This window comes from Mustela putorius, unplaced genomic scaffold (genome assembly GCF_011764305.1).
Source record: "Mustela putorius furo isolate JIRA1106 unplaced genomic scaffold, ASM1176430v1.1 tig00003853_pilon_pilon_pilon, whole genome shotgun sequence".
Lineage (NCBI taxonomy): Eukaryota > Metazoa > Chordata > Mammalia > Carnivora > Mustelidae > Mustela > Mustela putorius.
The window spans coordinates 1,853,990-1,877,091 of record NW_025422005.1 but is presented as its reverse complement, the minus strand read 5'-3'; the positions used below and the strand labels follow the sequence as shown (position 1 = coordinate 1,877,091).

At 68.6% G+C, this 23,102-nt stretch overlaps 1 protein-coding gene across 2 annotated transcripts; it reads right to left on the bottom strand.

Moving 5' to 3' along the window:
- Nucleotides 1–1,406: 1,406 nt before the first annotated feature.
- ARHGEF16 (Rho guanine nucleotide exchange factor 16) lies at nt 1,407–21,795 on the bottom strand. 2 transcript variants are annotated; one of them, XM_045063590.1, is made up of 15 exons: nt 21,698–21,795; nt 13,807–14,410; nt 11,904–11,949; nt 10,659–10,828; nt 9,604–9,660; nt 9,102–9,262; nt 6,935–7,087; nt 6,671–6,800; nt 6,073–6,147; nt 5,686–5,778; nt 4,504–4,655; nt 3,981–4,172; nt 3,017–3,090; nt 2,499–2,600; nt 1,407–2,004 (listed from the first exon to the last, which is right to left on the bottom strand). In XM_045063590.1, exons 2-15 carry the CDS (start codon nt 14,389–14,391, stop codon nt 1,865–1,867), a joined length of 2,130 nt encoding a protein of 709 aa, XP_044919525.1. In that variant the 5' UTR covers nt 14,392–14,410; nt 21,698–21,795; the 3' UTR covers nt 1,407–1,864. The 2 variants fall into 2 exon arrangements, with proteins under 2 accessions (XP_044919525.1, XP_004768784.1); XM_004768727.3 differs by lacking the exon at nt 21,698–21,795 and adding an exon at nt 15,541–15,725.
- Between the last annotated feature and the right edge of the window lie 1,307 nt (nt 21,796–23,102).

The following is a 23,102-nucleotide window of genomic DNA, read 5'->3' as shown; positions in this document are numbered from 1 at the left end:
AGGGTCCAGGCTGGCCTGCTCTGCCTCCAGTAAGGGGCCCCAGGCTGAGCAGAGGCCCTCGGGGGTACCGAGTGGGCCCTGGTGCTGCGGGAAGCCCCGCCTTTCCTCTCTTCACTGTCCACCTGCCTCGGCTCCGCCAGATGGAAGCCGCCGGGCCCTGTGCTTCCTGATCCCTCTTTGAAGGGTGTGTGTCCTGCGCTGGACGCTCTGCCCTCCCAGCACCCCAAGCACCCTGGGTTCTCTCCGCCCCAGCTGAGCATTCTTCCTGCTTGAGCGGGTAGAGGAGGCGTCAGCCACTCTGCAGACGAAGACCCAAGGCTGGGTCCTGGCGGCAGGTCAGGACGTTACGGGGGGGCGTGGGGCCTAGAGCCGTGCAAACCCTCCCTGCCCCATTCACTGAACATGCCCCAGGCCTGAGGACGGCTGTGGGCAGGGGGTCCACGGTGAGAGCCAGCAGGCAGGCCACCCCGCTCCTCTCGGGCACACACACAGCTGCGCGCCCGTGCCCTGTCCTGGTGACCCCCTCGCCCCCGCCAGCTGGACAGGGAGTGGGAGGAGCTCCTAGGGCGCCTCCAGAGAAGCCCTGCCCTGCCGCCCGCCCTGCAACCTGACCTGTCCCATCCCCCACCATGCAGAGTCCCTGCCCAGGGCTGCGGGGCTTTGACCTCCGCTGGGCCCTTCCAACTGCCTGAGGCCACGGACGTCCCCTCCGAGGTCAGTGGGGAGGCGCTGCCCACCCCCACCCCCACCCCAGGTGCCGAATTCCTTCTCCTCCCGGATTCCTTCTGCAGGGCTCAGGGCAGCACCGCTGCCTCCTCTGCACTTGGGCCGCCCACCAGCTCTGTCCCCAGGAGGCCCGGGCAGGGCAGAGGGCTGGGTCCCCATCTCCCACTGCCCGCAGGAGATGGGGAGCCACGCTCCTGGCTCCTGGCTTCAGACCGGGCAGATCCTCCTAATGCCCGGAGCCCCTGCCGTGTGGCCCTGGACCGGGGCAGACCCATCGCAGGACGGGCAGGACGTGACCCAGCCTTCCTGCCTGGCCTAGCAGCCCCGAGCCCAGGCCGGCCTGCCCTCCCCACCCGCACGTGCATGCCAAGGGGAGCAGATGGCTGAGGGAGGTGGGGACTGGGGGACATACCAGCAGGGTCCCCAGTCCTACTGGCCAGGCTGAGCCCTGCAAGGACTGTGTGGGGAAGGGGATCAGGAGTCCCCGGCCGTGCCCCGCACCCTTCATGTGGACAGTCAGGCCGAGGCCACAGAGGAGCAGGGGGGACCACGAACAAGGGGTTCTCCCGAGGCCCCAGGACCCACCCCAGGTGCCACACCTGGGAGCCAGGCCCTCGGCACCTTGGGGCCAGGGGCTCATCCGGTGTCCTCCTGGGTAGGTTGCCAGGGAGATCCAGGCGTTGAAGAAATACTTTAATGTCTGTGAAAACCTCAGCATCTCCTCACTGTCCCCGCAGGGTCACCTCCCTCTGGCAGGACCTCCTCTCCGAAACTGGGGTGCCTGGACACCCAGGCCGTCTGTCCCACACAGGGACAACGGAGAGAGCTGAGCCCACGTCCAACACAGCCTCAGGGTGCTGGGGGAAGGGCAGGGCCCCTCCCTGGGGCTCCAGGGGGCTCCGCCGGGGGTGGGGGGTGTCAGGCGGCTGAGGCCCGAGAGCTGGCTGGGAGGCTGGTCCCTGGGGCCGGCGGCAGGCCTGACCTTCCCCCCGGGAGGAGTCTGGATCCAGCATGGAGACTCGTGAAGACCCAGACCGCTCCACTTACTGGGACAAGCACCCCCCTCCCCGCCCCCACGCCAGGCCGCTGCTGGAGCCGTCTAGAAGCAGAGCCTGACCACGGCGACGCGGCGAGCGGGCTACACGTCCGTCTCCACCCGCAGACGCTCCATCCGACGCACGTTGCCCTCCACGGCCACGCGGCTGGTGATGCTTCGGGCGAAGTCCTCGGGGAACCAGCCCGTCTCCCCGTCCCTCAGCCGCTCGCCGTAGACCCAGCCTGAACACAGATATGGGGCAGGTGAGGGCAGGTCCGGGTTCCCGGAGACTGCAGGGCCAGGCCTCCTGCAGAGCAGAGCAGAGCAGCCCCTGCTCCTTCGGCAGGGCCTGGTCCGGGTCCTGGGCCCTCCAGCCGCTGCTCCGCCTGGACCCTGGCGTCAGCAGCTGAGCGTGCCCCGGCCAGCTTCGGGGCCCCCTGGAGGAGCACAGCCCCCCTCCTCCTGCTGAGGACAGAGCGGCAGAGAAGATGGTTCTGATCCTGTGACTCAGGGACCTTTGAAAAGGCCCTGGAGGGAGGGGCTGAAGGGCTCCGGATCGGGCCAGGCCCACGGAGAGCCGTGCAGAAACCGCGTCTGTGGGGCCCGGCCAGGGTCAGCTGCCCGCACCTGGCGTGCTCCGGACCCTCGTGGGGGCGCGGACGGACTCTCACTCTGGGGTCCACCCCACCTCCCCACCTCCATCCGGCCGCCACCCAGGCGCAGCCGCTGCGCTCACCGTCCTCCTGCTCCAGGACCAGGACCACGTCGGCCTGCTGCAGCGTGATCTCGTCCGCCTGCCTGGCCAAGTAGGCCTTGGTGATCTCCACCTGGGGCAGGTCTGCGGGGGCAGGAGGGAGCGGGTGTCAGCGACAAAGCTGTCCCCAGGAGGGCCAAGGCCAGGGGCTCTGCTGCCCCAGGGCGGGCAGGGCTCTGCTCCTAACGCATCCCTCGCGGCCCGGTCTCGGTGGGGCCTGGGGGGCCCCGGACACACGGCTGCTTCCCTCCAGAGGCCACAGGACAGGCTGCTCCTGCTTTCAGAGCCAAAGCACCAGCGCCAGCAGAGGGGGACCCGGCTTCTAAGGGGCAGGGCTGGAGCCAGGGTGACAGGTCAATGGGCACTGTGGCCTCAGTCAGCTCCAGTCCCTGGGCGCGGGGCAGCCTGCTCTCCCCGCACAGAACAGGAAGGCCCTGGGACAGAGCTGGGTGCGTACAAGCACCCACACGTACGCGGCTCAGCGTGGAGCAGGCGCTTACCTCCTTTGTTGGTGGGGCCCTGCCCCTGCCTCTCCCCGTGCGTGAGCGCCGTGATCCACCGGGCCCGGTCACTCCTGCAGTTGGAGCGGGGATGGGTGACGCCCAGCCTGGGGCTTCACACGTCTGGCTTCACACGTCCCGCCCGCAGTGCGGCACCGTGGAGACATGGAGGTAGCACAGCCAAGGGTTCCTTGAGCGTGCCCACAAAGCCCTCAAGGTGTGATGGGCAGTGGCCACGAAGGCTCATGCTGCCTGGGCGCCCTCTCCTGACCCTCACAAACCACCGAGGGGCCACGTGGAGGGCGTCACGGGCAAAAGGGAGGGCAGGCAGGCTGACCCTGAGCCCCACCTGCCCAGCGTCCCGGAGGCAGGCGACAGCCTCACCCCCACCGCCCGGGCCACACCGTCTGCTGGTGCTGGGCCCCAAGCCCACTGTCCCGTGCCAGTTTAAGGCTTTAAACCTCCCGCCTCAGCCTCCCATCTGGAGGGGGCATGGAGACCAAGCCAGCCCTGTCCCTGCCTCCCTCACCTGCTGAGTGCCTGTGGTGCTGGCGTCTCCGTGTGCTGCCCACCCCCCTCCAGACAGTTCTGACCTCACTACCCCCCCACCCCACCACCGGCACCTGGGCTCCAGCCCAGCCTGGTTCTCAGCAGAGGCCTCCTGCCTCAGGGCCTTTGCACAGCCGTGCCTCTGCCAGGCTCCCTGCCCCCCCCCCATGGCATTGTGCCAGTCAGGCTGCCCCCCCAGGTGCTCCCTTCCCTGCCTTGCTTTCCTGCTCCGTAGGTGCCCCCGGACACGCCTGACGGTCCAGCTGCTCGTCTGGCTGGCGTGTCCCCCTCCCCCCTGTGTGAACTCTGGGAGAACGAGGCTGCCCTGGCCTCCGACGCAGGGCCGGGTTCACGGCAGGTGCCCGAGAACTCGACGGCACGAACCCCTGCTCCCAGGAGCCCTCCCCGGACTCACGCAGAGTCGGAGGACAGCAGGATCTTCTCCTGGAGGCCCTCGCTGTTGTGCAGCAGGGTCACCTGGAAGGGGTGTGGCACCGAGGAGCTACGGGTGCCGCCGCCGCCCAGCAGGCCGGGGTCAGAGGGCTCCATCTTCTGGACCCGGATGTGGTCCACCTGGGCGTAGTCCTGAACCATGAAGCTGTCCTCGCTGTGGGAAGACAGGCGGGCGGCCAGCTGCAGCGGCGGGGGAGGGGGGTGTCTGTGGGCAGCCTGGGGCCCCTACCCAGCTGGGGGCACACCGTCAGCGGGACGTGCCTGAGAACCACCCCCCGGAAAACACGGGCCGTGTGCTCTCTCATCTGGGCCGGCAAACCCTGGTCTGTGGGCCACGAGAGGCGTCTGGCCACCCCACACGTCGGGGGATGCAGGCCGCTGCCGGGGACAGGCCGGGCTGGGCGGGGGACTCCAACTCTGAGGTCAGGGTCGGCTCCCCGGGGCCCGATGGCAGGGCCACACAGCCCGGCACCAGGGTGGCTCACCTCTTCTTCTTGGTGACCACCAGAACGTCGTTGAACAGAAACAGGTAGCATGTGGGCCGGCTGGCCAGTTTTCGGAAAAGCCTGGTTTCTTCTACCACGAAAAGCTCCCCACGCTTCAGCAGCCAGCGGGAGGCAGAGATCAGCGGGAGGGACTGGAAGGAGGAGCCGGACAGGCGCCGCTGCTGGGGTGGGGGCCAGGACAGCGGGGGTCCCTGCCTGCAAGGACTGGGGACCGGCCTCTCGGGCTGGACTGCGGATGGCAGGGCAATGGGGCCTCACCTCACACAAAGGGCTATTCAGTGGGGCGACAGGCACCAATGGGACAGCTGCTCTGTGCCAGGTCCCGGCCCCGATCCCGCCCTCAGCCAGGACAGGCCCGTCCTGCCTCCGGCCAGGCCAGGCCCCTGCGGAACGCTCTCTCCAAGTGGGAAGCAAAAGCCATTGTGGGGAAGCGTCCACACACCCTCACACCCCTCTCCAGGCCTCCGTGCCCTGCCTCCAACACGCGGGGGCCTCCTGTCCTGCCCACAGCACCCGCCGCCCCGGAGCTCCGGCCCTCCAGGCAGCCCCGGAGGTCAGCAGCCCAGCGTGGTGGAGGACAGCAGAGCCCGGCCCAGAGAGCCGCCTCCAGGCCAGCTCCTGCAGAGGGGCTCCCGTGGGGAAGCGGAAGCGTCTGTGTGTCCGCTCGTCACCTGCTGCCGGACAGCCCCGCCCCCGCCCCCACGGCTGCCGCCCGCAGAGGCAGGAGGCCCGTGGCCTGGGACGCAGCAGGCCTTGCTCGGTGGGGACAACAGCTTGGGCCCCGCCTGCAGGATGTCTAGGCCCGTCCCCAGAACCGAGGGAGGCCCACGACCGGAACGGGGCCTGACCCCGTCCCTGACCCCATTCTCAGCGCTGCGGGGAGCCCTGGTCCGGGGCAAGCCCTCCGGCCCACCGGCTGCCGCCCCGTTGCCGCCCCTCTTCAGGCAGCCGCCCCCGGACGGCCCTGGGTGGGGGAGCACAGGCCAGACAGACCGGTACGCCCCCCTAGCCCCAGGTGGGACGACTGCCGCCAGGGGACCGGGAGCCTCAGGGGAGACTCTGGTGGGAAACTGAGGCCCCGTTGAGGGGCCGTTGAGGCAGGGCCCGGGGCTGTGCCCCTGCGCTCCCGGGAGCCGGCTCAGGAGGGGAGGAAGCCCCTACCTTGACCCGGCCGAAGTCCAGCCGCGCGTGCAGCTCGTACATCTGCTCGGTGCGCTCCATCCTGCGGGCACCCTCGTTGCACTGCTGTACCAGCTGCGGGGCCAGAGGCGGGCGCTGCCGTGGGCTGGGGCCCGACCCCCCGCCGCCCACGGCTCCCCAGCCCACGGCTCCCAGCCCACGCCCGGGCCGTCCTCGCTGCCGCCCCCACGACGGGCTCCCCGACCACGTGCGAGCCCTTCTCCCTCTAGGCCTCGGTTTCCCCATCAGCCCCGTGAAAAGCCCGGTGTGGAAGCCCGCCCTGCCCTCAGGGTCCCCCGCACTGGGCGGGAAGGGACAGACCTCGGCTTGGTCCCGGTGCCTGCGCCTCTCCCCCCAGACGCCCCTCACCTTGCTGATGGCCTTGAGCGCGCGGCTGGCGGCCTTGTACCTCTCGGGATGGCCTTGACTCTTGAGGCAGAGAGTCTGCAGAGCGGACCCCGCGTCAGGCACCATGTACCCTCCTGCACTCCAGGCTTCAGGCCTGCGTGGGGCACAGCCCCCCAACCCACAAACAGCAGACCCAGGTGGGGGCCCGTGTCCAACAGGCTCCTGCCAGGTCAGGCTGGCAGATGGGACCCTGGAGAGGGCACCTGCCCAGGACCCCAGCCCTTCCAGTCCGCAGCGGTCTCGGCCCAGTCTGGGGAAGCCCCCACAAGGACCGTGGAGGGTCTGACATCCCATCAGTCCAGACCGATAATCCTCCAAGCACGACCCACGCACTGCCTCTGGGGGCTTGGCAGGCCCCCGCCGTGTCTCCATCTGCACATGTGCACGGGACGCACGCCTGCCTGCGTGCACGTAGGACACGGGCACCTGCACACGTGCCTCTCACCCCCCACCCCGCCCCTCGGGCCCACGAGCGGCATTTCAGAGGCCTGAGGCCCTGCAGGGAGCTCCTGGGAGCCTCTCGCTCCCTCCCCGGCAGGGGTCGGCGCGTCCTACTCACGTCCGTCAGGAGGGGCAGCCGGGTCACCCTCTGCATGGGGAGGATCAGGAAGGAGATCATGGGGAGACCCCCGCACGCGGGGCGCTTCTCAATCTCCTTCAGGGCCTCGTGGAAGGCGGCGTTGCTGTTCCTGCAGCAGGGAACGCTCCCTCAGCGGCGGCGGGGGGCTGGGTGCCGCCGGCAGACGATGGGCCGCGAGCAGGACTGTGCTGCCGGGCTGGGGCACCCGGAGTGGACCCCCGGCCGCAGGGAGCCCGCGCTCACGTCAGCTTCTGCAGGGCACGCTGCTGGTAGACCTCGTTGGAGCAGTAGGCGACGTAGGGGTGGAAGTGCTTCTCGGCGTGCTCCTCCAGGATGTCGCTGATGTCCTCCACGCAGACCTGCGCCTTGTGCCGCTGCTCCAGGGCCTCGAAAAATCTAACCGGGCGAGAGCTCTGTGGAGGCCTGGCTGTCCCCCAGCACGTCCCCCAGCACGGCACACACACACGCACACACGTGCAAACACGCACGCAGGGGCAGGAACCCGGCAGGCGCGTGGGGGGCCCGCTGCCCGGGGAAACCCCAGCACACCGGCCGCTCAAGCCTGACAACCGGGCTGACCCGAGACCCCTTCCTGCTGGATTCTGGCAGGGCCTCCTGCAGACAACACGGGCCGCAGACGGGCAGGACGGGGAAGCCGCTGCTCTGATATGAGTCCTTGGACTTGGGTCAGACCCGCCGGGCGCCTGGTGCCCTCTGCCAGCTCGGTGTGAGGCCGGGGGCTCCGGGCGGGCTCCCCAGCAGTGGCCGCCAGGTCCCGCTTCCTCCTGGGGTCCCCTTCTGAGATCACCCTTGACCAGAGATCAGGAGGACAAGACCGGGAGGGAAGGAGGTCCCAAGCCCCCAACACCACAGGCACCACAGGGCCTGCCGTCGGTCAGCCCCGCCGAGCACCCGGGATGCGGACCCCACCGGCCGGAGGGCAAGGATGGGCAGCCCCTCCCCTGCGAGGGGGGGCCGTGCTCCAGTGCCCCTCGAGGAGGCCAGGGCGAGTCTCAGGGAGGGGGAGCAAGGCCCTGGCTTTGAGGACGGGATCTCTCAGACCCTGCTCGCCGGGCCTTGCTTGACCCTCTGCCCTGGGGGGGCACCATGCGTCCACAAGGGGGGGGCACTCGGAGATCCCTAGCTCCTGGGCAGCCCAGGCAGACGGGGACAGGAACGGACAAGGACCCTGCCCCCTCAAGGAGGGCACGGGAGGCCCCAGCTGCCCAGGTGTAGGGCCGCACGCCAGTCCCTGGGTGGGCGGGCCACACCGGTAAGCGCCTCCCCCAGCCATTCCAAGGGTTTCAAGAAAGTTCTGGGAAAGGTAGCCATCAGCTGCTGACCCAGATAACCGAGTCCCAGGGAGGCCACTGTGACTGGCTCGAAGCTGCCAGGACCCAGCTGGAGCAGGAGGCCAGACAGTCGTACCCCGGGACAGTGACGGCCAGCCAGAGGCCCTGGGGAGCTCGGCACAAACAGGACAGCTGGCCCATGGTGGGTCCAGGCCCTTCGCTGTGCCTGGGGGACGTGCAGCAAAGGGTCAGAGCCGGTGGAGGGCAGCCGCCTATCCCAGGCCCCCATGGAGTCAAAGGCTGCGAGGTTCCCCCATCCTGACCCGTCTCCAGGGACAAGTCAGCAGCCCTCCCCCCGCACGGCCCTGAAACTCCACGGGGGCCACAGGCAGCAGGTGCGGGCTGGGACGCGGGGAACCGGTCTGATGCTGATGTGAACAAGCCACCTTCTCTCACCTGTCCCCAGCCGAGTCTGCCAGGGGCCCCGGACCCACCTCCTTGGGTTAGGGAGCGTGCTGAGGCAAGAGGGGAGGTGTCCCAGGGTCTCCTGGGGCCCAGGCTGTGTGTGGGAGTGGACGCACACACACTCACAGACACGTGTGCACACACACCCAGCCACACACCTGCACACGCACAGAGACGCACACACGCAGGCTCCTGCAGGCCCGCGGTGGCTCGCCGGGCTCCTCCACCGCTGGGCCCTGTAACCTGAGCTCTGGGCCGGGCACCGGACACCATTGGGCACAACAAGACCCGAAGCCCCAACTCAAGGCCCTGCCTGCTCCGTCTGGTGGCCGGTTCAGGGCTTGGTGCTCAGCATCTGGCACGGGACGTCCCGGCGGGGGGGATAGGGGAGTGGGTGCACGTAAGGCGCCCGTCATCCAGCACGTGCTGCACCGTCCGACATCCGAGGGACGGGGCGTGGGGGCGGGGCACTCAGCCTGTCACGGAGCCCAGCGCTGGGCGGCCTTGGGTCCCTGCATTCCCTCCCCGCCCCCAGCGGCTCCTGATCTCCCACCTGCGGTCCCAGATCCAGACTGTCCCGACACCCCAACACCGCTCTGCTGCCCCAGGGGTGGGCGGGCACCCTCACGGGCGGGCGCACAGCAGGGCCTCACCTCTGACTGGCGCTCAGGACGTCCAGGATGTTGGAGAAGAGGTGGTGGTGCTCCGTCTGGGTCATGGTGGCCCGCAGCTCCCTGGACTGCAGGAACTCGGCCACCAGGACGCCCAGGCTGTGTTGGTATGAGAATTCCGACGTGAGGATCTCGAAGATGGCCTGGGGGGGGACGAGAGCCGCTGCTGGGGCCACTGTGTGCCTTGGGGACAGGGCCAGGGTGCAGGGCAGGCTCGGATCAGACGTCAGCAGCAGGTTAGAGGGGCACGTCTCATGCCCTCAGCTCAGCCTCTCATGAGCTGTGATGCTGGCAAGGACCCCCACGTGCGTCCAAGAAGGGGTGATGGAACCCCCGCCCCCGCCCAAGCCAAGGGCACCAGCCATCATCCCAGTGTCCGTCCAGGAGTGGGGAGGCATCGCCGTGGCCGCCGTCCTGCCCCGTGTGCTGTGTGGCCTGCACCAAGTGCTGGGCACAGAGCTGGGCATCCCGCCCGGATGCTCACCTCCTGCCGCTTGCGTTCCTCAGCAGACAGCTCGTCCAGGAGGCCGGACTCCACCACCTGAGGAGGGCACGGGCCTGGGAGTCATGGGCTGGGCACATACTGGAAGCCCAGCCTCCCCTCCCAAGAGCCTCCCCTCCGAAGAGCCCGGCGGTCGCCGAGGAAGAGAGCTGGGCGTCCAGAGGGAGCGGCTGGCAGACACCACTGGGGTGAGGAGGGGGCTCCCGCAGAGCTGGCCTGGGGGCTGAGAGGCGTGCTGGGGACAGGGCCATAACTCAGACACACGGGCCCAGGTGAGTCTGTGCCCTGCCCATGAGATCTGGGCACGCGGTCTGGCTCTCCATGCCCTCAGGCCCCGGGGCCCCCACGGCCGGTAAGCCCCCGCCTTCTCGACCAGCCCAGAGGCTGGTCCAACCCCCAAGGTCAGGTGGTGCCCCGAATCTCCAGCGGCGTGTCCCGCCCCGACCCAGGAGACCACACGCCTGCAGCTGCCCTCCCTGCCCACGGGCTCCAGGGCCACTCTGTCCCTGGGCTCTCGGGGATGGGTCAGGCGTGTGGCTGTCCTCCTGGGGTCGTGGGGTTCCTCCCCACACACCTGCTCGGGACACCAGGGGCTCTGTCCCAGCCAAGCTCTTCCCGGGGCCCCCGTGGCCTGCTGGGCAGGGACCCGCCGTGATTCAGGTGTGGGGGTGAGGTGGCAGCGTGACCACGGCATGTGGCTCTCTTGAAGCCGAGGCCTGGCCCTCCCCCTTCCCCTGCTGTCTCGGACCACTCGGACCCTCTGGCGCTCTCTGGGGGGGCAGGCCCCTCGGAAGGGGGTCCCTTTGCCCACAGCTCCGGCAGATCAGTCCACGTAGGGAGAGGGCGAGGGGCTCACGGGCAGGAGGCTTGTCAGACGAGTGCCGCCAATGGCATGTGGCCCTCATGGATCTCCCCCATGGGACCCAAACCCACAGAGCCCTCGGGGCAGGGCAGCCCGGAGCACAGCAGGAGGGGAGCTCCCTGCTGCAAGTACCTTCTAAGGTACTCAGGACCTCAGCCCTCCGTCCGGGTCCTACCTCTGGGAGCTGACTCCAGGTGACCTGGGCAGGCCGGTAGCTTTTGACTACGATGGGGGCACCCGCCTTTCCCGTTCCGTCGGGGCTGGACGGTTCACCGAGCAAGTCATCGTCGGACTCGTGGCTGGTGTTCAGGCCCCGTTCCCGGATCTCCTGGTAGAACCCGGGGTCTGGGGAGAGGGGCTGTGTCACCTGCAGGCCGGGGGGCTCTGAGCGGGCGTGGGAACCTGCGAACCTGCAGGCTGAGTCCTCCCAGGGGGGCTCTGAGAGTGTCAGGCGGCACAGGGCCCCCCAGAGCAGGCTCCCCTCGGGCTGGCTGGCTCCCATGGCTGTGCTGGGCCCCGCCCCGCACTGGGGTGGCGTCCCCGTGCAGAATGTGGCACCTGCAGGCTGAGACTGAGCCGACAAATCCCAGCCACGGGGGCCGCCATGGGCAGGGGCTGTTCCCAGGCTGGGCTGAGCGCAGGTGCTGGCTCCCAGGAGCCCATCCCCCAGAGGGGCAGCCCCGCTCTCCCGCTCTGCAGCAGCCCCACAGCGACGGCGACGGGCCGGCCCTGGATCAGGGCAACCCCCACGCGCCTCCTTCCCACCCCGCCTGAGATACGCTCACCACAGCTCCTCTCCCTGGGGCAGGAGGCTTGTGCCCGCCCCCCACCCCCAGGCCCACGGCTGTCCAGAGGCTGGCGGCTGGCAGGGAGGGAGGGCCCTTCCTGGCTGGGTCCCTGCGCTCTAAGCCCCTCACAGCCCCGGGTGCTGCATCCTGACGGCACAGACCCCCCCCCCACCTGCTGGCACCCCACCCCTTGGCAGGCTACACACACTGCTCTGGGCCCTCCTGAGCCCCCACACCGGGCTCCTTGTACACCGTGACATGTACAGGCAAGGCACACAGCGTGGGTGTCCACACCCGGGGCCGGCGCCCTCTGGCTTGTCTTGGTCCCACCGGTCACTATAGGCCTGGCCCATGCATGGTTGACAAACGTTCCCTGGGGTGAGTGCAGAGGTTCTGTCTGTCCCCTGCACTTGGAACACTTCAAAAGGGAGCACGAGGGAACTTTCTAGACCCAAGAGAACGGCACAGATGAGCCACCGGGACCTTCCATCCCTGGAGAAACCTCTCTCGGCATGTTCTCACCGGAGGGCACCAGCCTCCCCGCCCCCCAGCAGCCCCAGAGAGACCAGCCTCCCCTGTGCCAGCCTGGCCTGCGGTGGCTTCCTGAGGTCGCCTCCCTCGGCCACACTCACCGTCCTTGAAGGAACCCTTGTGCGCCCGCTTCCGCCCCAGCGTCCTCTGTGCAAACAGGAGAGACACAGACAGGCCAGCAGTCAGCGGGAGGGGAGGCAGGTGTGAGTCTGCCAGGAGCCCTCTACTCCTGGGGCCCAAGCACCTCTCGGCGCCACGCAGGCGGCCTGTTCAACAGCGGGGGCTCTGCCAGGCACCCACAAGATGCTCAATAAACGTGGAGGGAAGCCAGGCCACCAGGCAGAGGCCAGGGTGGGTAGGACGGGGTGGAATGGGGGCTTTGAGCAGGCAGGGCAGGTTGACTGGGAGCTAGGCAGATCCAGGAGGTCTGCCTGGAGGAGAAAGCAGGACTGAACTCATCAAGAGCTGGTGCTCAGGCAGGTGGGTGCTCCAACCGGCTGTGAAGGGAGCCCCACGCAAGGCTGGATGGGTCTGGCCGGAGGGGCTGAGGCAGCCCAGGGCTGGGAGCTGGGGCCCCACACAGGGCCTCCAGCAGTCTGGGACCTGGGGGCGGCAGGAAGGGCGGAGTCCAGCTCCCAGCATGGGTGTGGGGTCCCAGCAGCTGCTGGCAGGACTGCAAAGGCAGGTGGAGGTTCTCGGGGATCCCCCACACGTGGCCCCAGCAGCTGCCTGCTCAGAGCCTGCCTCCTTGGCCAGGACACAGAGTTTTCCCGAGCGGGAAGCCATGCCGGCTCCAGGAAAGGCAGAGCTGGTATCTCGGACGAGTTGGGGCTTGAAGGGCTGGAAGGTGCAGTGCTCCAGCCACACCCGGCTCCCACATCCTGTGCCCCCCCCACCCCACCCCCCCGCCGTGCCCCTCCTGCCTCCAAGCCCATGCCCCTCGTTCACACCTCTGCTTTAATCCCTCCTCTTCGGGACCCTCTCCCCCCCCCGCCCCTGCCCTGAGTAAACAGGGAGCCAGCCGCTCCTCGGTGCTCCGCTGGCCCTCACACCTGAGCACCCCAGGGCACCCCTGACCCCTCACTGCCCTGGGAGCTCCCTGGGGCTCTGCCTCCAGGGCCCCCCTCAAGACCCCAGCGCCGGCCCCAGGAGTACTCGGGAAACGTCGCTTGCGCACTTGGCCCAACAGTGAGCTGGCAGCTGGCCTGGTCCTGGGCCGCGGGCTGCTGGGTTCCTGAGGCAGCTTCCAGGGCCTGGGCAGCTCAGGGAGGCAGGCAGGGGCTGTGCCCCACCTCCAAGGCCACGGGCATCTTTCAGCAGAGGACAGCGGCCAAGGTGCATCCCAAGGCTCCCCTCTGCATGCTGGCTTGCCAGCACTGACGGCTGCGCTTGGCTTCTCCCCGGACTGGGGCCACCGCTCACAGTCCCGGGGCATCCCTGGCAGAGGTGGCCGCGGGAACAACTCTGGGCACACGGACCCCAAGCAAGGGTGCCCTTCCCACTGGCCCCGGGCCAGCCCCACTCTCTCAAGAACACCGGAGCACAAGGGTGTTGGGCAGGGGAAGGAGAGCGTGCAGGCAGAGAGGGCATCAGACTATCCCTGAGCCCCCACGCAGGGGCCCACTGGGCAGACCCACCCAGGCCAGGTGCCGCTCGGAAGCCCTCCCTCAGCTTGTCCCGAAGACAGCCTGGCTCCCCTTAGGGCTCAGAGAGAGGGGCTGTTCCCTCTCACTGTGGCTGGGAGTGGGGACCCTGGAGCCTGAGGGCCTGGGGAAAGCCCCCGACCTTGCTGAGCCTCAGCTGCCCCATCTGTAAAATGGGGATGTCACACTCAGCTCACGATCTGCTCACCATGCGTGACTGGGATGAACCAGGTCAGGGTTGTGCACACAGTCGGTGCTCCCTGGGCCCGCGCTGCACCATTAGGTGAGGCCCTGTCTACAAGCTCCCAAGGCCCCTGGAGGCACGGCCCTTGCCCCAGTGTCCAGGCGGATGGGCCCCTACCTTATTCTTGGCCGGACACCGAGCAGGAGGTGGACTGGACTCCTCGGCCAGAGCTTGGAGCTTGGGGCTGAGCTGGATGGGGGTCCTCTCCCGGCCCGGCGCCCCCAGGCCCTGCATGGCTGCCCGGTAGGATTGGTTCCGCAGGTTCCGTCTGAGTGCTCCCTCGGGGCCCGTGTCCACGTCCATGTCGTCCAGGGAGAAGCTGGGTGCGGAGACGAGCCGGGGCTCCCTCCGGGCAGCTTCCTTGCTAAGCACGGCCGCCCCGAAGCTCTGGTGGCGGGCTGGGGTCTTGGCCTTGCTGCACACGGCCAGGCTTCTGGGGATCAGCTGCTGAGTGCCCATCTTGAGGGCCGCGGGGCTCTGTGTGCTCAGGACAACGGTCCGTGGCTCCTCGTCCTTAGTGGACAGAGGTGGGGGCACCGAGGTGTCCAGCTGGAAGGCGGCATTGTCCCTGACTTGCAGGGAGTCCCGGACCATGGGCAGCCCGGGTGCCGGGTTCCCCCTGGCATCAAGCCGTAGCTCGGAGTGGAAGCGGTATTCCAGCAGCTTCTCTTCCAAGGAGCTGTCCGAGTGTCGCTGGGACATGCTCTGCGGCCGCCGCGTCCTGGGGCAAAAGCACAGGGGTGAGGGCGGCATGCAGATGTCCATCCCGCAGCCCCCCTGCAGACGGGCCCATCCATGGCTTCCCAGCACCCGCCCTGGCCGGAGACCCCACTGGGGATGCAGGGCTCGGAGGCCTGGAGCAGAGCTGGGGAGGGCCTGGCCCCCAGCCCCCAGGACCCCTGGGGAGGTGGACGGAGAGGCTCAGGCCTGCAGGGCCCCAGGCGGCTGGGACCAGGCCAGAGGACATGCCTGCTTCTTCCGGTGGGCACACACCGAGGACAGACCCCACGCCCGGGCTGCAGGTGTGGGGCAGTGCAGGCCGCCGGACCGGGGCCCTGGAGACCTGAGCCACGGCAACCCTGGGCCTCTGGGTGCCGTCTCTTGCCGGTCAGGGCATGCACGACAGTAATGCCGTCTGGGGGGTCTTCGGACGCCCGCTTCAGACAGCGCGGGCCACGACCCCAGCCTCTGCCGTGCCCCCAAGCTTAGAGCAGCAGAGCCAGGCTCTGCCGCTCTGGGTTGGGGGTATGACCTCACCCCACCCCCCAAACACCCCGGCTGTCCTCACTCTCGGTGTGCGAATGGAGAAACCCAGGGGCCAGCCCTAGGATGGGGGACGGAAGTATGGGTCACCAGGCTCTGAACCCAAGCCCATCTGATTTCAGACCCTTCTCTTCGAGGCCCCGTGTGGCGATTCCGCCACGGCCGGTGTCTCCCGGCCTTGCCACACGTCCAGGGACACCCTCGGCGTTTTCCCCCGTTGATGAACTCGGCACAGGTGAACTCAGAACGGGGCCAACAATCCCTTCCTCCAGAGTCTGGCCGGGCACGGTCACCGCGTGTGCGTGGACACCGAGGGGAGGGAGGAGCTGGCAGCCCGAGCCCCCGCCTGCTCTTCCTGCGTCCCTTGGATGCCCGTCCCCCACGGCGCCCCGAGCCCCGAGCCGTGTGGAGCCCGCTGACTGGCGTCTGTGGGCCAGCTGTTCGGCTCATCAGGGCTGAGGGGTCCGCTCCACCGGCGTGGACGGCCCACCGCCACCTTCCCACTCAGGGTCGGGCAGAGCCAGCGCCAGCCTCCCGCCTCCGGGGCACCAGCATCTGGCCAGTGACCAAGCCGTCCTGAGGGGCCACCTGCCACCGTCGCGTCGCTGCCCTCTGCTGCGTGTTCCGCCTCCGTTTCAAAATCCGCAAACGGGCAGAGTCACAATGAGGCCAGCCTCCGGAGGCAGGAAGGGTCGCCCAGCCCAGCCCGGCCACGATGCCTGAGTCCCCGTGGGAATGGAAGGCCGTGCCACCGTCCGGCTCCTGGCTCCAGACCTGCAAGCGGGACAGGCGCCGGCTTGGGACGACTTGGCCGAAAACTCACTCTGTATCTCTTCCTTTCAATTTTAAGAAAGCCGCGCGGCACGGCTCCCTGCCCCTTCCTGCAGACACACGGCTTGCACGTGTTACGAGGGCCAGCGAGGCTGGGAGCCCATTTCTCGGATGGAAGAATTATGTCTCCACATCACCAGCCCAGGTGGCCCAGGCTGGGCGCAGTTCGCCGCCCGGGGCCGTGTGCCCTGCAGACCTGGGGCGGGAGGCAGGCTCATTGTCTCCGACAGCCTGGGAGAGGGAGGGTCTCACCTCCTCTCTCCCACCCTGGGTGGCCAGAGGGGCTGGGGCCTGTGCCGGCAGGCGCGGAGCCTCTGGAGCCGAGGACTACCCCTGACACTCGCCGCCCAGCCTTGTATCGGGCCGCGTCCCCTGGGAAGTTCCAGGCCTCAGCTCCAGAATCCGTCTGCGAGGGGCGGCCGGGCTCTGGAGGGGTCCGCACGGAGCATAGTTGGGGGCCCGGCCAGAGGCCAGGCTCCCCACACCCCCCGCTCCTGGTGCACAGGCTCTCTGCTAAAACCATCCCAGAGAGGGTGTGCGGCCGAGCCTCCTGGTGACAGGGAGGGGCTGTCCACGGAGCTCCAGCCACCCCCTGCCCAGAGGACACCGCCCACGCATTCCTGGGGACATTCTGAGTCACCAGCTGCTAGGACGGGTGGTGCCGTCCAGGCTCACCCACCCCCGTGTTAACTTCGTCTGCATCGAGCCAGGCCGGGCCCAGAATGGGGTTGCTGGCAGACGTCGCTCTATCTGGGGTCCAAGCAAAGTGCACCCAGGCGGGTAGGGAGCCCGAAGCTGCAGACGTCTGCCAGGACTCTTCTTCGGGGCTCCTACGGCGGCTGCACGGAGCCCGGATGCAGCAAGGCCAGCACCGCCCCCGCCCCCCCAGCCCCGAGCCGCCCTTCCTTTCCGTCGCCCCCACCTGAGGCCCCAGGCTTGGGTCTTCTTGGACCCGTCCTCTGGGCCTGGACCCTGGACCCCAGACCCTGGACCCAGCCAGGGGCACGGCCTCTCCCAGCGTAGGGCAAAGTCTGCTCTGGGGCCCGAGGTGCTCCAACAGGAACCTGTCAGGCGAGCCACTGCCGGGTGTGACCTCCGTTCCCAGCAAGGTGGCCGCACCCACAGGCCTGGGCTGCCACCAGTCCTGGGACCAGGCCTGCAGGAGAGGGAGCGCTGTCTGGGGCTCCGCAGGGCCTCGCAGGGCCAGCTCTGGGGAGCCACTGCCCCCATGGCCACCCCTGTGTCTCCCTCCTCCGAACATCCAGGTTCCCACAAGTCCCTGGACACGGGACCAAAACTCAAGCACCAAGACAGGCATCGCGGGGCGCCTGTGTGGCTCAGTGGGTTAAGCCGCTGCCTTCGGCTCAGGTCGTGATCTCAGGGTCCTGGGATCGAGCCCTGCATCGGGCTCTCTGCTCGGCGGGGAGCCTGCTTCCCCCTCTCTCTCTGCCTGCCTCTCCACCTACTTGTGATCTCTGTCAAATAAATAAAATCTTAAAAAAAAAAAAAAAGACAGGCGTCGCCTCCTCCGCTGCCCTGACACCCGCCCCGGTCCCCTGCCCCCCACCCCCACCCCAAACCCCACCGCTGACCCCTGATTCCTGCTCCTGGGAGAGCTCCCAGGAGGAAGGCCGGCATCGGCCCCTCTCCCGGCTGCGTGGACGGGACTCCAGCCCCCGTGAGTCAGCTCAGCCAGCTCCAGGGCAGGAGCGGGACGCCCGCGGCCGGCCTCCCTCGTTAATCATTCCCCCGTGTTGAGTCGGGTTTTCCTCTGCTCCTGTGGCCCCGGGCATCCCTCCTCCCTGCCTCCCTGCCTTGGCCGTGGGCTCCGCACGGTCCGTGGATCGGCTCTGCTCAGTGGATCGGCTCCGCGGCCTCCCGGGCCCCTCCCCCGCCCCCCCCAGTCCTTTCCTGGGGTCCCCCACCTGTCCCAGGCTCCAAGGTGGCCTCACACGCGGGAGAGCTTTGTCTCGGGCTGGTAACGGGCCGAGATCAGAGCCCCAGGGAGACATTTCTTCCAGAACTGGAGGTCTCTTCTCTGGTCTGGGGTTCTGCTGCCGGCGAGACGTCTGACGCGTCCGACCTCGCCTCCCCGGATTGTGGCCTGAGGTCCCCCCCGCCCGCTTTACTGGAGAGTTCTGGTGCTCCGGCAGACAACCCCAAGTTCACCCCTGAGCCACGGGCTCGTGCCCCCTTCCAAGCCCGTCCTCGGGTCTGGCGGGTCTGGGCGTGTGCTGGGGACATTTCGTCCGCAATTCCTCCCCGTTTTCCCCAGCCCCTCCTCGGGGGCAGCCTGGGGTGGGCGCTCCGGCCCCTGGCATCACCTCCGCACCTTGCCCTCTCCCGCCCGTGCTCTGATCCCCCTGCCCTCCGTGGGCGGGTCCAGCCTTTCCACCACACCTGCCCCGCTGCGGGCCCGGACTGCGAGCGCCGGCTCCTGCTCCAGGACGCTTCCGGCTCCTCTTTGGCCTTGGCCCATCCATCCTCTGGGCCTGTCACACCCTCGCAGGCACCAGGCTGTCCGCAAAGGCACACACGTGAGCGCAGCGGCCCCGCAGGCTCCCGGGCCCCCCACTGTCCCGGCATCTTCGGCCAGTGGCCTCTGCAGAGTGGCCGGCCCAGTGACCTTGCTGCTGCTGCCTTCGCCCGGTGTCCTGGGGCCGGTGTGAGGGAAGGGCCAGGGCACAGACTCTCCTCCCGCTGCCTCCGGGCAAATGCCGGCCATGCTGTCTGGGCAAGTGTTGCTGAAAAGGAGGCCAGATGCTCCGACCTCTCGGGTCCCAGGGGTGCGGCTGCCCCCGGCACAGGGGGCCCCGTGAAGCTCCTCCAGGGAGGCCCAGGGCGGTGAGGGCTGCATGCTGCACGTCTGACTGCCCGAAGAGTCTGTGGGTCCTTTGGGAGCAGGGACAGTCGCTGTCCCCAGGGTGGGCTCAGTCCCCAAACTGCCGAGTGAACGCTGGCCATCAGGATACTTGCTCTGTCCTAGGCCCCTTGCTCTCAGGCTGCGTCCTCCCCAAGAGGCCCTGGGGTTCCGTGCGCAGACTTAGCTTCCAGCCACCAGAAACCGCCATGGATGCATCAGGGGGGCTTCTGGATCCGTCCGTGCCACCACTGGGTGACTTCCTGCTGTTCCTGCTCCAGGGGGCTGGGGAGGCCGGTCTCCCACTGGGTCCTTATAACCCAGGGCACAGAGTCTCCCTCCGCAGCACGTGCAGGGCAGGAAAGGGGCACTTGTGTGGGACGCAGGAAGGGCAGCAGGTGGGGGGGGGGAGGACCCGACTCGGGGGGGGGCAGGCCGGAGCGGTGGTGGGCACCGTCCTCGCTGCGGTGCGGCCCCTCACAGCCCAGTGCCCCCCGCTCCCTTGTTCTTCCCGACAGATGGGCTTCCTGGGACTCGGCGGGCTCCGTGCGGTCTCCCCCCCACCGCCTCACAGATGGACCATCCACTCCCCCAGCCAGCAGGACCCACAACACTTCCCCCGGGGGGCCTCCGTCCCCTCTGCCCTGGCCTCGAGGTCCGGCTGACCCCACCCTGCCTGGTGGGGCTCAGCCTCTCCAGCACCATCCGCCCCACCCTGGTCCTTGCTCAGGCTGACTCGAGCCACGATGATGGGCTTGTGCTTGGGTACTTCTGCCCTGCCAAGCCCGAGCCTCAGGGTCACACGGAATTTGGGGGCAGGATTTGGCGTTTTAAGTCACAGCGCACAGCAGACGGTGCCACCTGCAAGACGGCTGGGGACGGCTCAGGACTCAGCTGGGGCAGCCCCCACCCCCAACCCAACACTTGGCAATGCCCAGAGACATTCGTGGAGGTCGCAGCGCTGGGTGTGTAGGTGGAGATCACGGGCGCCCCACCCGGGGAAATGTTCTGGAGCCAATGTCTGCAGCACCAAGATGGACAGCCTGGTGTCACTGACCAGAGGGCCTCCTGCTCAGGTGGGGGTCAGGGAGACGCACCCGGCCGCCGGCAGCACCCTGTCTGGCAGCAGGGAGGGACCGTGCTGTGCCTGACCCCCTGCCGCCCCTGCCACCGCGGATGCAGGAGCCTCCCGGTGGCCTCTGGCTCTGAGGCTTCCCGGCGCTGGAACAGTCACAGAGAAGCCCGCCTCCGGGGTCAGGTCAGGCAGTGCCCCCCTCGCAACCACAGGCTCACCCACGGCTCGCCGGCTCCTGTCTCTCGGTCCAGAAGTCCCATAAACTCGACCCCTGTCCCAGACGGGGCTGACACGCATGGTGTCCCCCCAAGAAGCCCCAGAGCCCTGAGTCCGACAGCTCTCCTGACCCGGTGGCAGCAGGTGTCTTCCAAACGCTTCCTTGCCCGCTGGGCCTAGAGTTCGTCATGCCCTTCCTTCGGAAGGTGGTATGTTCCCCGACACGTGAGGAAAGCCGGCGGGGCCAGGCTGCCCGTTGGCAGAGAGCTGGGCAAGGATGGGCCAGCGAGCCAGCAGAGATTCCTGCTGGAAATAAAGACGCCCCGACACACGGGGGTCGCCTGCGCATGGAGCTGCGGCTGCCGTCCATCTGGAAACCGAAACCAAAACTCTGGGCACCAGACACAGGGTGAGAGCCGGTGCCCGTCGGATCACACACAGACCAGCGTCCTTGGGGGCGGTGCCCGAGGGGACCCCAGCAGGCCGCTCGGCTGCCCCCTTGCTTCCTCAAGCACAGTGCAGAGCCGTCCCCGTTGGGTCGGAGCCCAGCCCTGGGAGCCAGAGCCTCCTGGCACAGGTGTCTCCCCGCAGATGTCCCCGAGTGGGGAGCCCTCTGCTCGGCTCACTCCCTCTTCCTCTCCAGGCGGCTTCTGTCCAAGTGACTGAAGACCTCACTTCTGGGAACCCCCAAGACCCTGCCTCCTGCCGCTCTCTCCCTGCAGGACTCGGGAGACGCGGGGCGAGGCCCTGTCCTGTGGCCGGCGGGCCTTGCCAGGGGAGTGTCCAGACTGCGGCTCAGGTGCGCTGACTCAGTGCCCTCCCTGCGGGCACCTGAAGCCTCCCCTTCCACACAGGAGGACTCTGCTGCCCGGGGGCTTATGTCACTCGCCTGAGTTCACAGGGACCCAGGATTTGAACCCAGGGGCCACCACACCCCTAAGCACTAGGCTGGGGGTGTGTGAGGTCGGACTCCGCAGGTGCCCCCTGACCCCCCCAGACACAGAACAGGGGCAGACTGTTCACCTCAAGGCCACAGGGAGAGTCCGGCACTCCTGGGCTCCAGGTCTGGTGCCCATGTACCCCCATGCCCAGTGCTGCGCTGAGGTCCGCCCCGAGCTCAGAAGGGATTCTTGCTTCCCAGATGCAGACACGGAGGCACGGAGACCGGTGCGCAGTGAGAGGGGCCGCGGCCTCAGGAGCGGCCCCACACTCCTCCCTCCTTCCTCCCCTACCCGCTGAGAGAGCGAGCAGGGCGCCCGCTGCTGCGTCTGCCCCCCACCCCCCCACCCCCGCCGCCGGGGAGGCGCTTCTTCCCGCGTCGCTGGAGCGCGGGTCTTCATCTGGGGGCCGCTAACTGGAGGCCCAACTGGGTTTGGGCAGCAGATTCTCCAGGGTTTGGGGGGAGGGTGGTTTCGTGCGCCCCCGCCCCACCCCCATTTTCATAGGTCCGGGGGCTCCCCGCGGTCTCCGGGCTCCGCCGTCTACGCAGGAGAGAAGCGTCCCCTCGGGGTGCGGGCGGAGCCGCCCGGGGGCCAGAACGGCAGGGGCGGCGGCAGGACGCCCGAGGCCGTGGGGGGCTGCCCGCGGGGGTCCAGACGGGCCTGGCGCGCTCCGTCCCGGGCGGCGCGGGCGCAGGGACCGAGCCGCGAAGTTCCGCCGACGGGCGCAGCGCGGGGCGGGGCGGGGCGGCGCAGGGGAGAGAAGGCGCCCCGGGGTCATCGGCCCTCCCCGTGTCCAGCTCGCGCCCCCGGCCCCAGGCTCACCTGCGCCGCGGCGCGGAGGACGTGGCGGCGAGCGGGCGGCGGCGGCTCCGGCGGGTCTGGCTCCGGGCCCCGCGCCCCGGCCGGGCGGCCGATCGGGCCGCGCTCCCAGCCGCCGCCGGGTCCCTCCCAGGCCCCGCCCCCCACTTCCTGCGCGGCCCCCGGGGAGGCGCGGGCGCGGGGCCGTCGGGCCAGGTGGGCGCCCGGGTGGGCGCGCGGGCCGGCGGGGCGGGGGCCGGGCGGGAGGGGACGGCGGCGCGCGCCCCGGGCACCTGGCCGTGCAGCCTGCGTCACGGTCCCCACCTGGCCGGCCGGCGCTCACGTGACCCGCTGGCCGGGCGGCCGCACCTCCGGAGCCGCCGTGTCCGCCCGCGGCGCCGCCCCCGCACCGCCCTCCTCGGTGGCTGCCGGTCTGTCGCCCGCGGGTTTGGGGCGGGAGTGGCCGGCTGGGATCCTGAATCCGCTCCCACTCTCCTTCCGGGCCTAGCTAGGCTGCCTCCTCCTCCAGGAAGCCCTCTGGGAAGCTGACTAGCTCTGCAGGGAAACCTGATCTTTGCGAGGCAGAAGAGGCCCCAAGCTCTGGCCCCAGAAGGCGGCCCAGCATGGCCCAAAGCGCTCGCGCTGCCTTTACGGTGTGGCTGTGGATGTGAAATGTGGGGGTCCGGGAGCGGCCAGTCAAGAGAGAATTCTTGAAGCCTCTTGGGTGCAAAGAGGGTGCTTTTATGTAGGCAGGGGGACAGGACGCGCGGGCGTTAAGAGCTGCACTGGGGTCCCCAGGAGGAGCTGGGAGGGGGTCGGGGTGAGCGTAAGCCTCTCAGGAATTTGGAAGCAAGGGAAGCAAGCCCCCCAGGAGGGGCTAGCTGAGGTCAGGAGAAGGTCATTTCCGGAAGTCAGAGGGAGGCAAACCCTAAGGGACTCTTAACTCTAGGGAAAACACAGGCTGCTGGAGCGTGGGGGCGGGGCGCGGCCGCTGGGGGATGGGCCTCGGGCTGCCGCGGGATGGAATGAGCCCTGGGTGTTACTAGAGGCTGGTGCATCGCTGACCTCTACCTCTGAAAGCAATGTGCGCTACATGTTAAATAACTGAATTTAAACAAAATAAGCACATTTTTTTAAAAAAGGAAAAGTTCCTTTACTACTGGCTGGTGAACCCTCAGTCGTGAGAGGCTGCAGGTGTGTGCCAGTGGGCCACAGGCCTGGGGATGGTTGCTAACACGGACCTTGGGGAGGAGGGCAGAGAGGAATTTTTACAGGATCCTGGAGGTCAGGCTAATGTCAAGCTAAGGTTACTGTCTGCCTCTCGCAAAGTATCAGCCTCGAGACAGCTAAACTCCCGGAGGAGGGTCACTGTGCCCGTCCCAAGGGTTTGTCAATGGACTGCAAAGGCAATTTAATTTTCTGTAGATTT

Coding starts and splice junctions, on each gene's coding strand:
- ARHGEF16 (XM_045063590.1), bottom strand. CDS start 14,391: ATGTCCCAGCGACACTCGGACAGCTCCTTGGAAGAGAAGCTGCTGGAA. Junction 9,263..9,603: donor AGGAACGCAAGCGGCAGGAG/GTGAGCATCCGG, acceptor GTCCCCCCCCAG/GCCATCTTCGAGATCCTCAC. Junction 4,173..4,503: donor GTGGTCACCAAGAAGAAGAG/GTGAGCCACCCT, acceptor GTCTTCCCACAG/CGAGGACAGCTTCATGGTTC.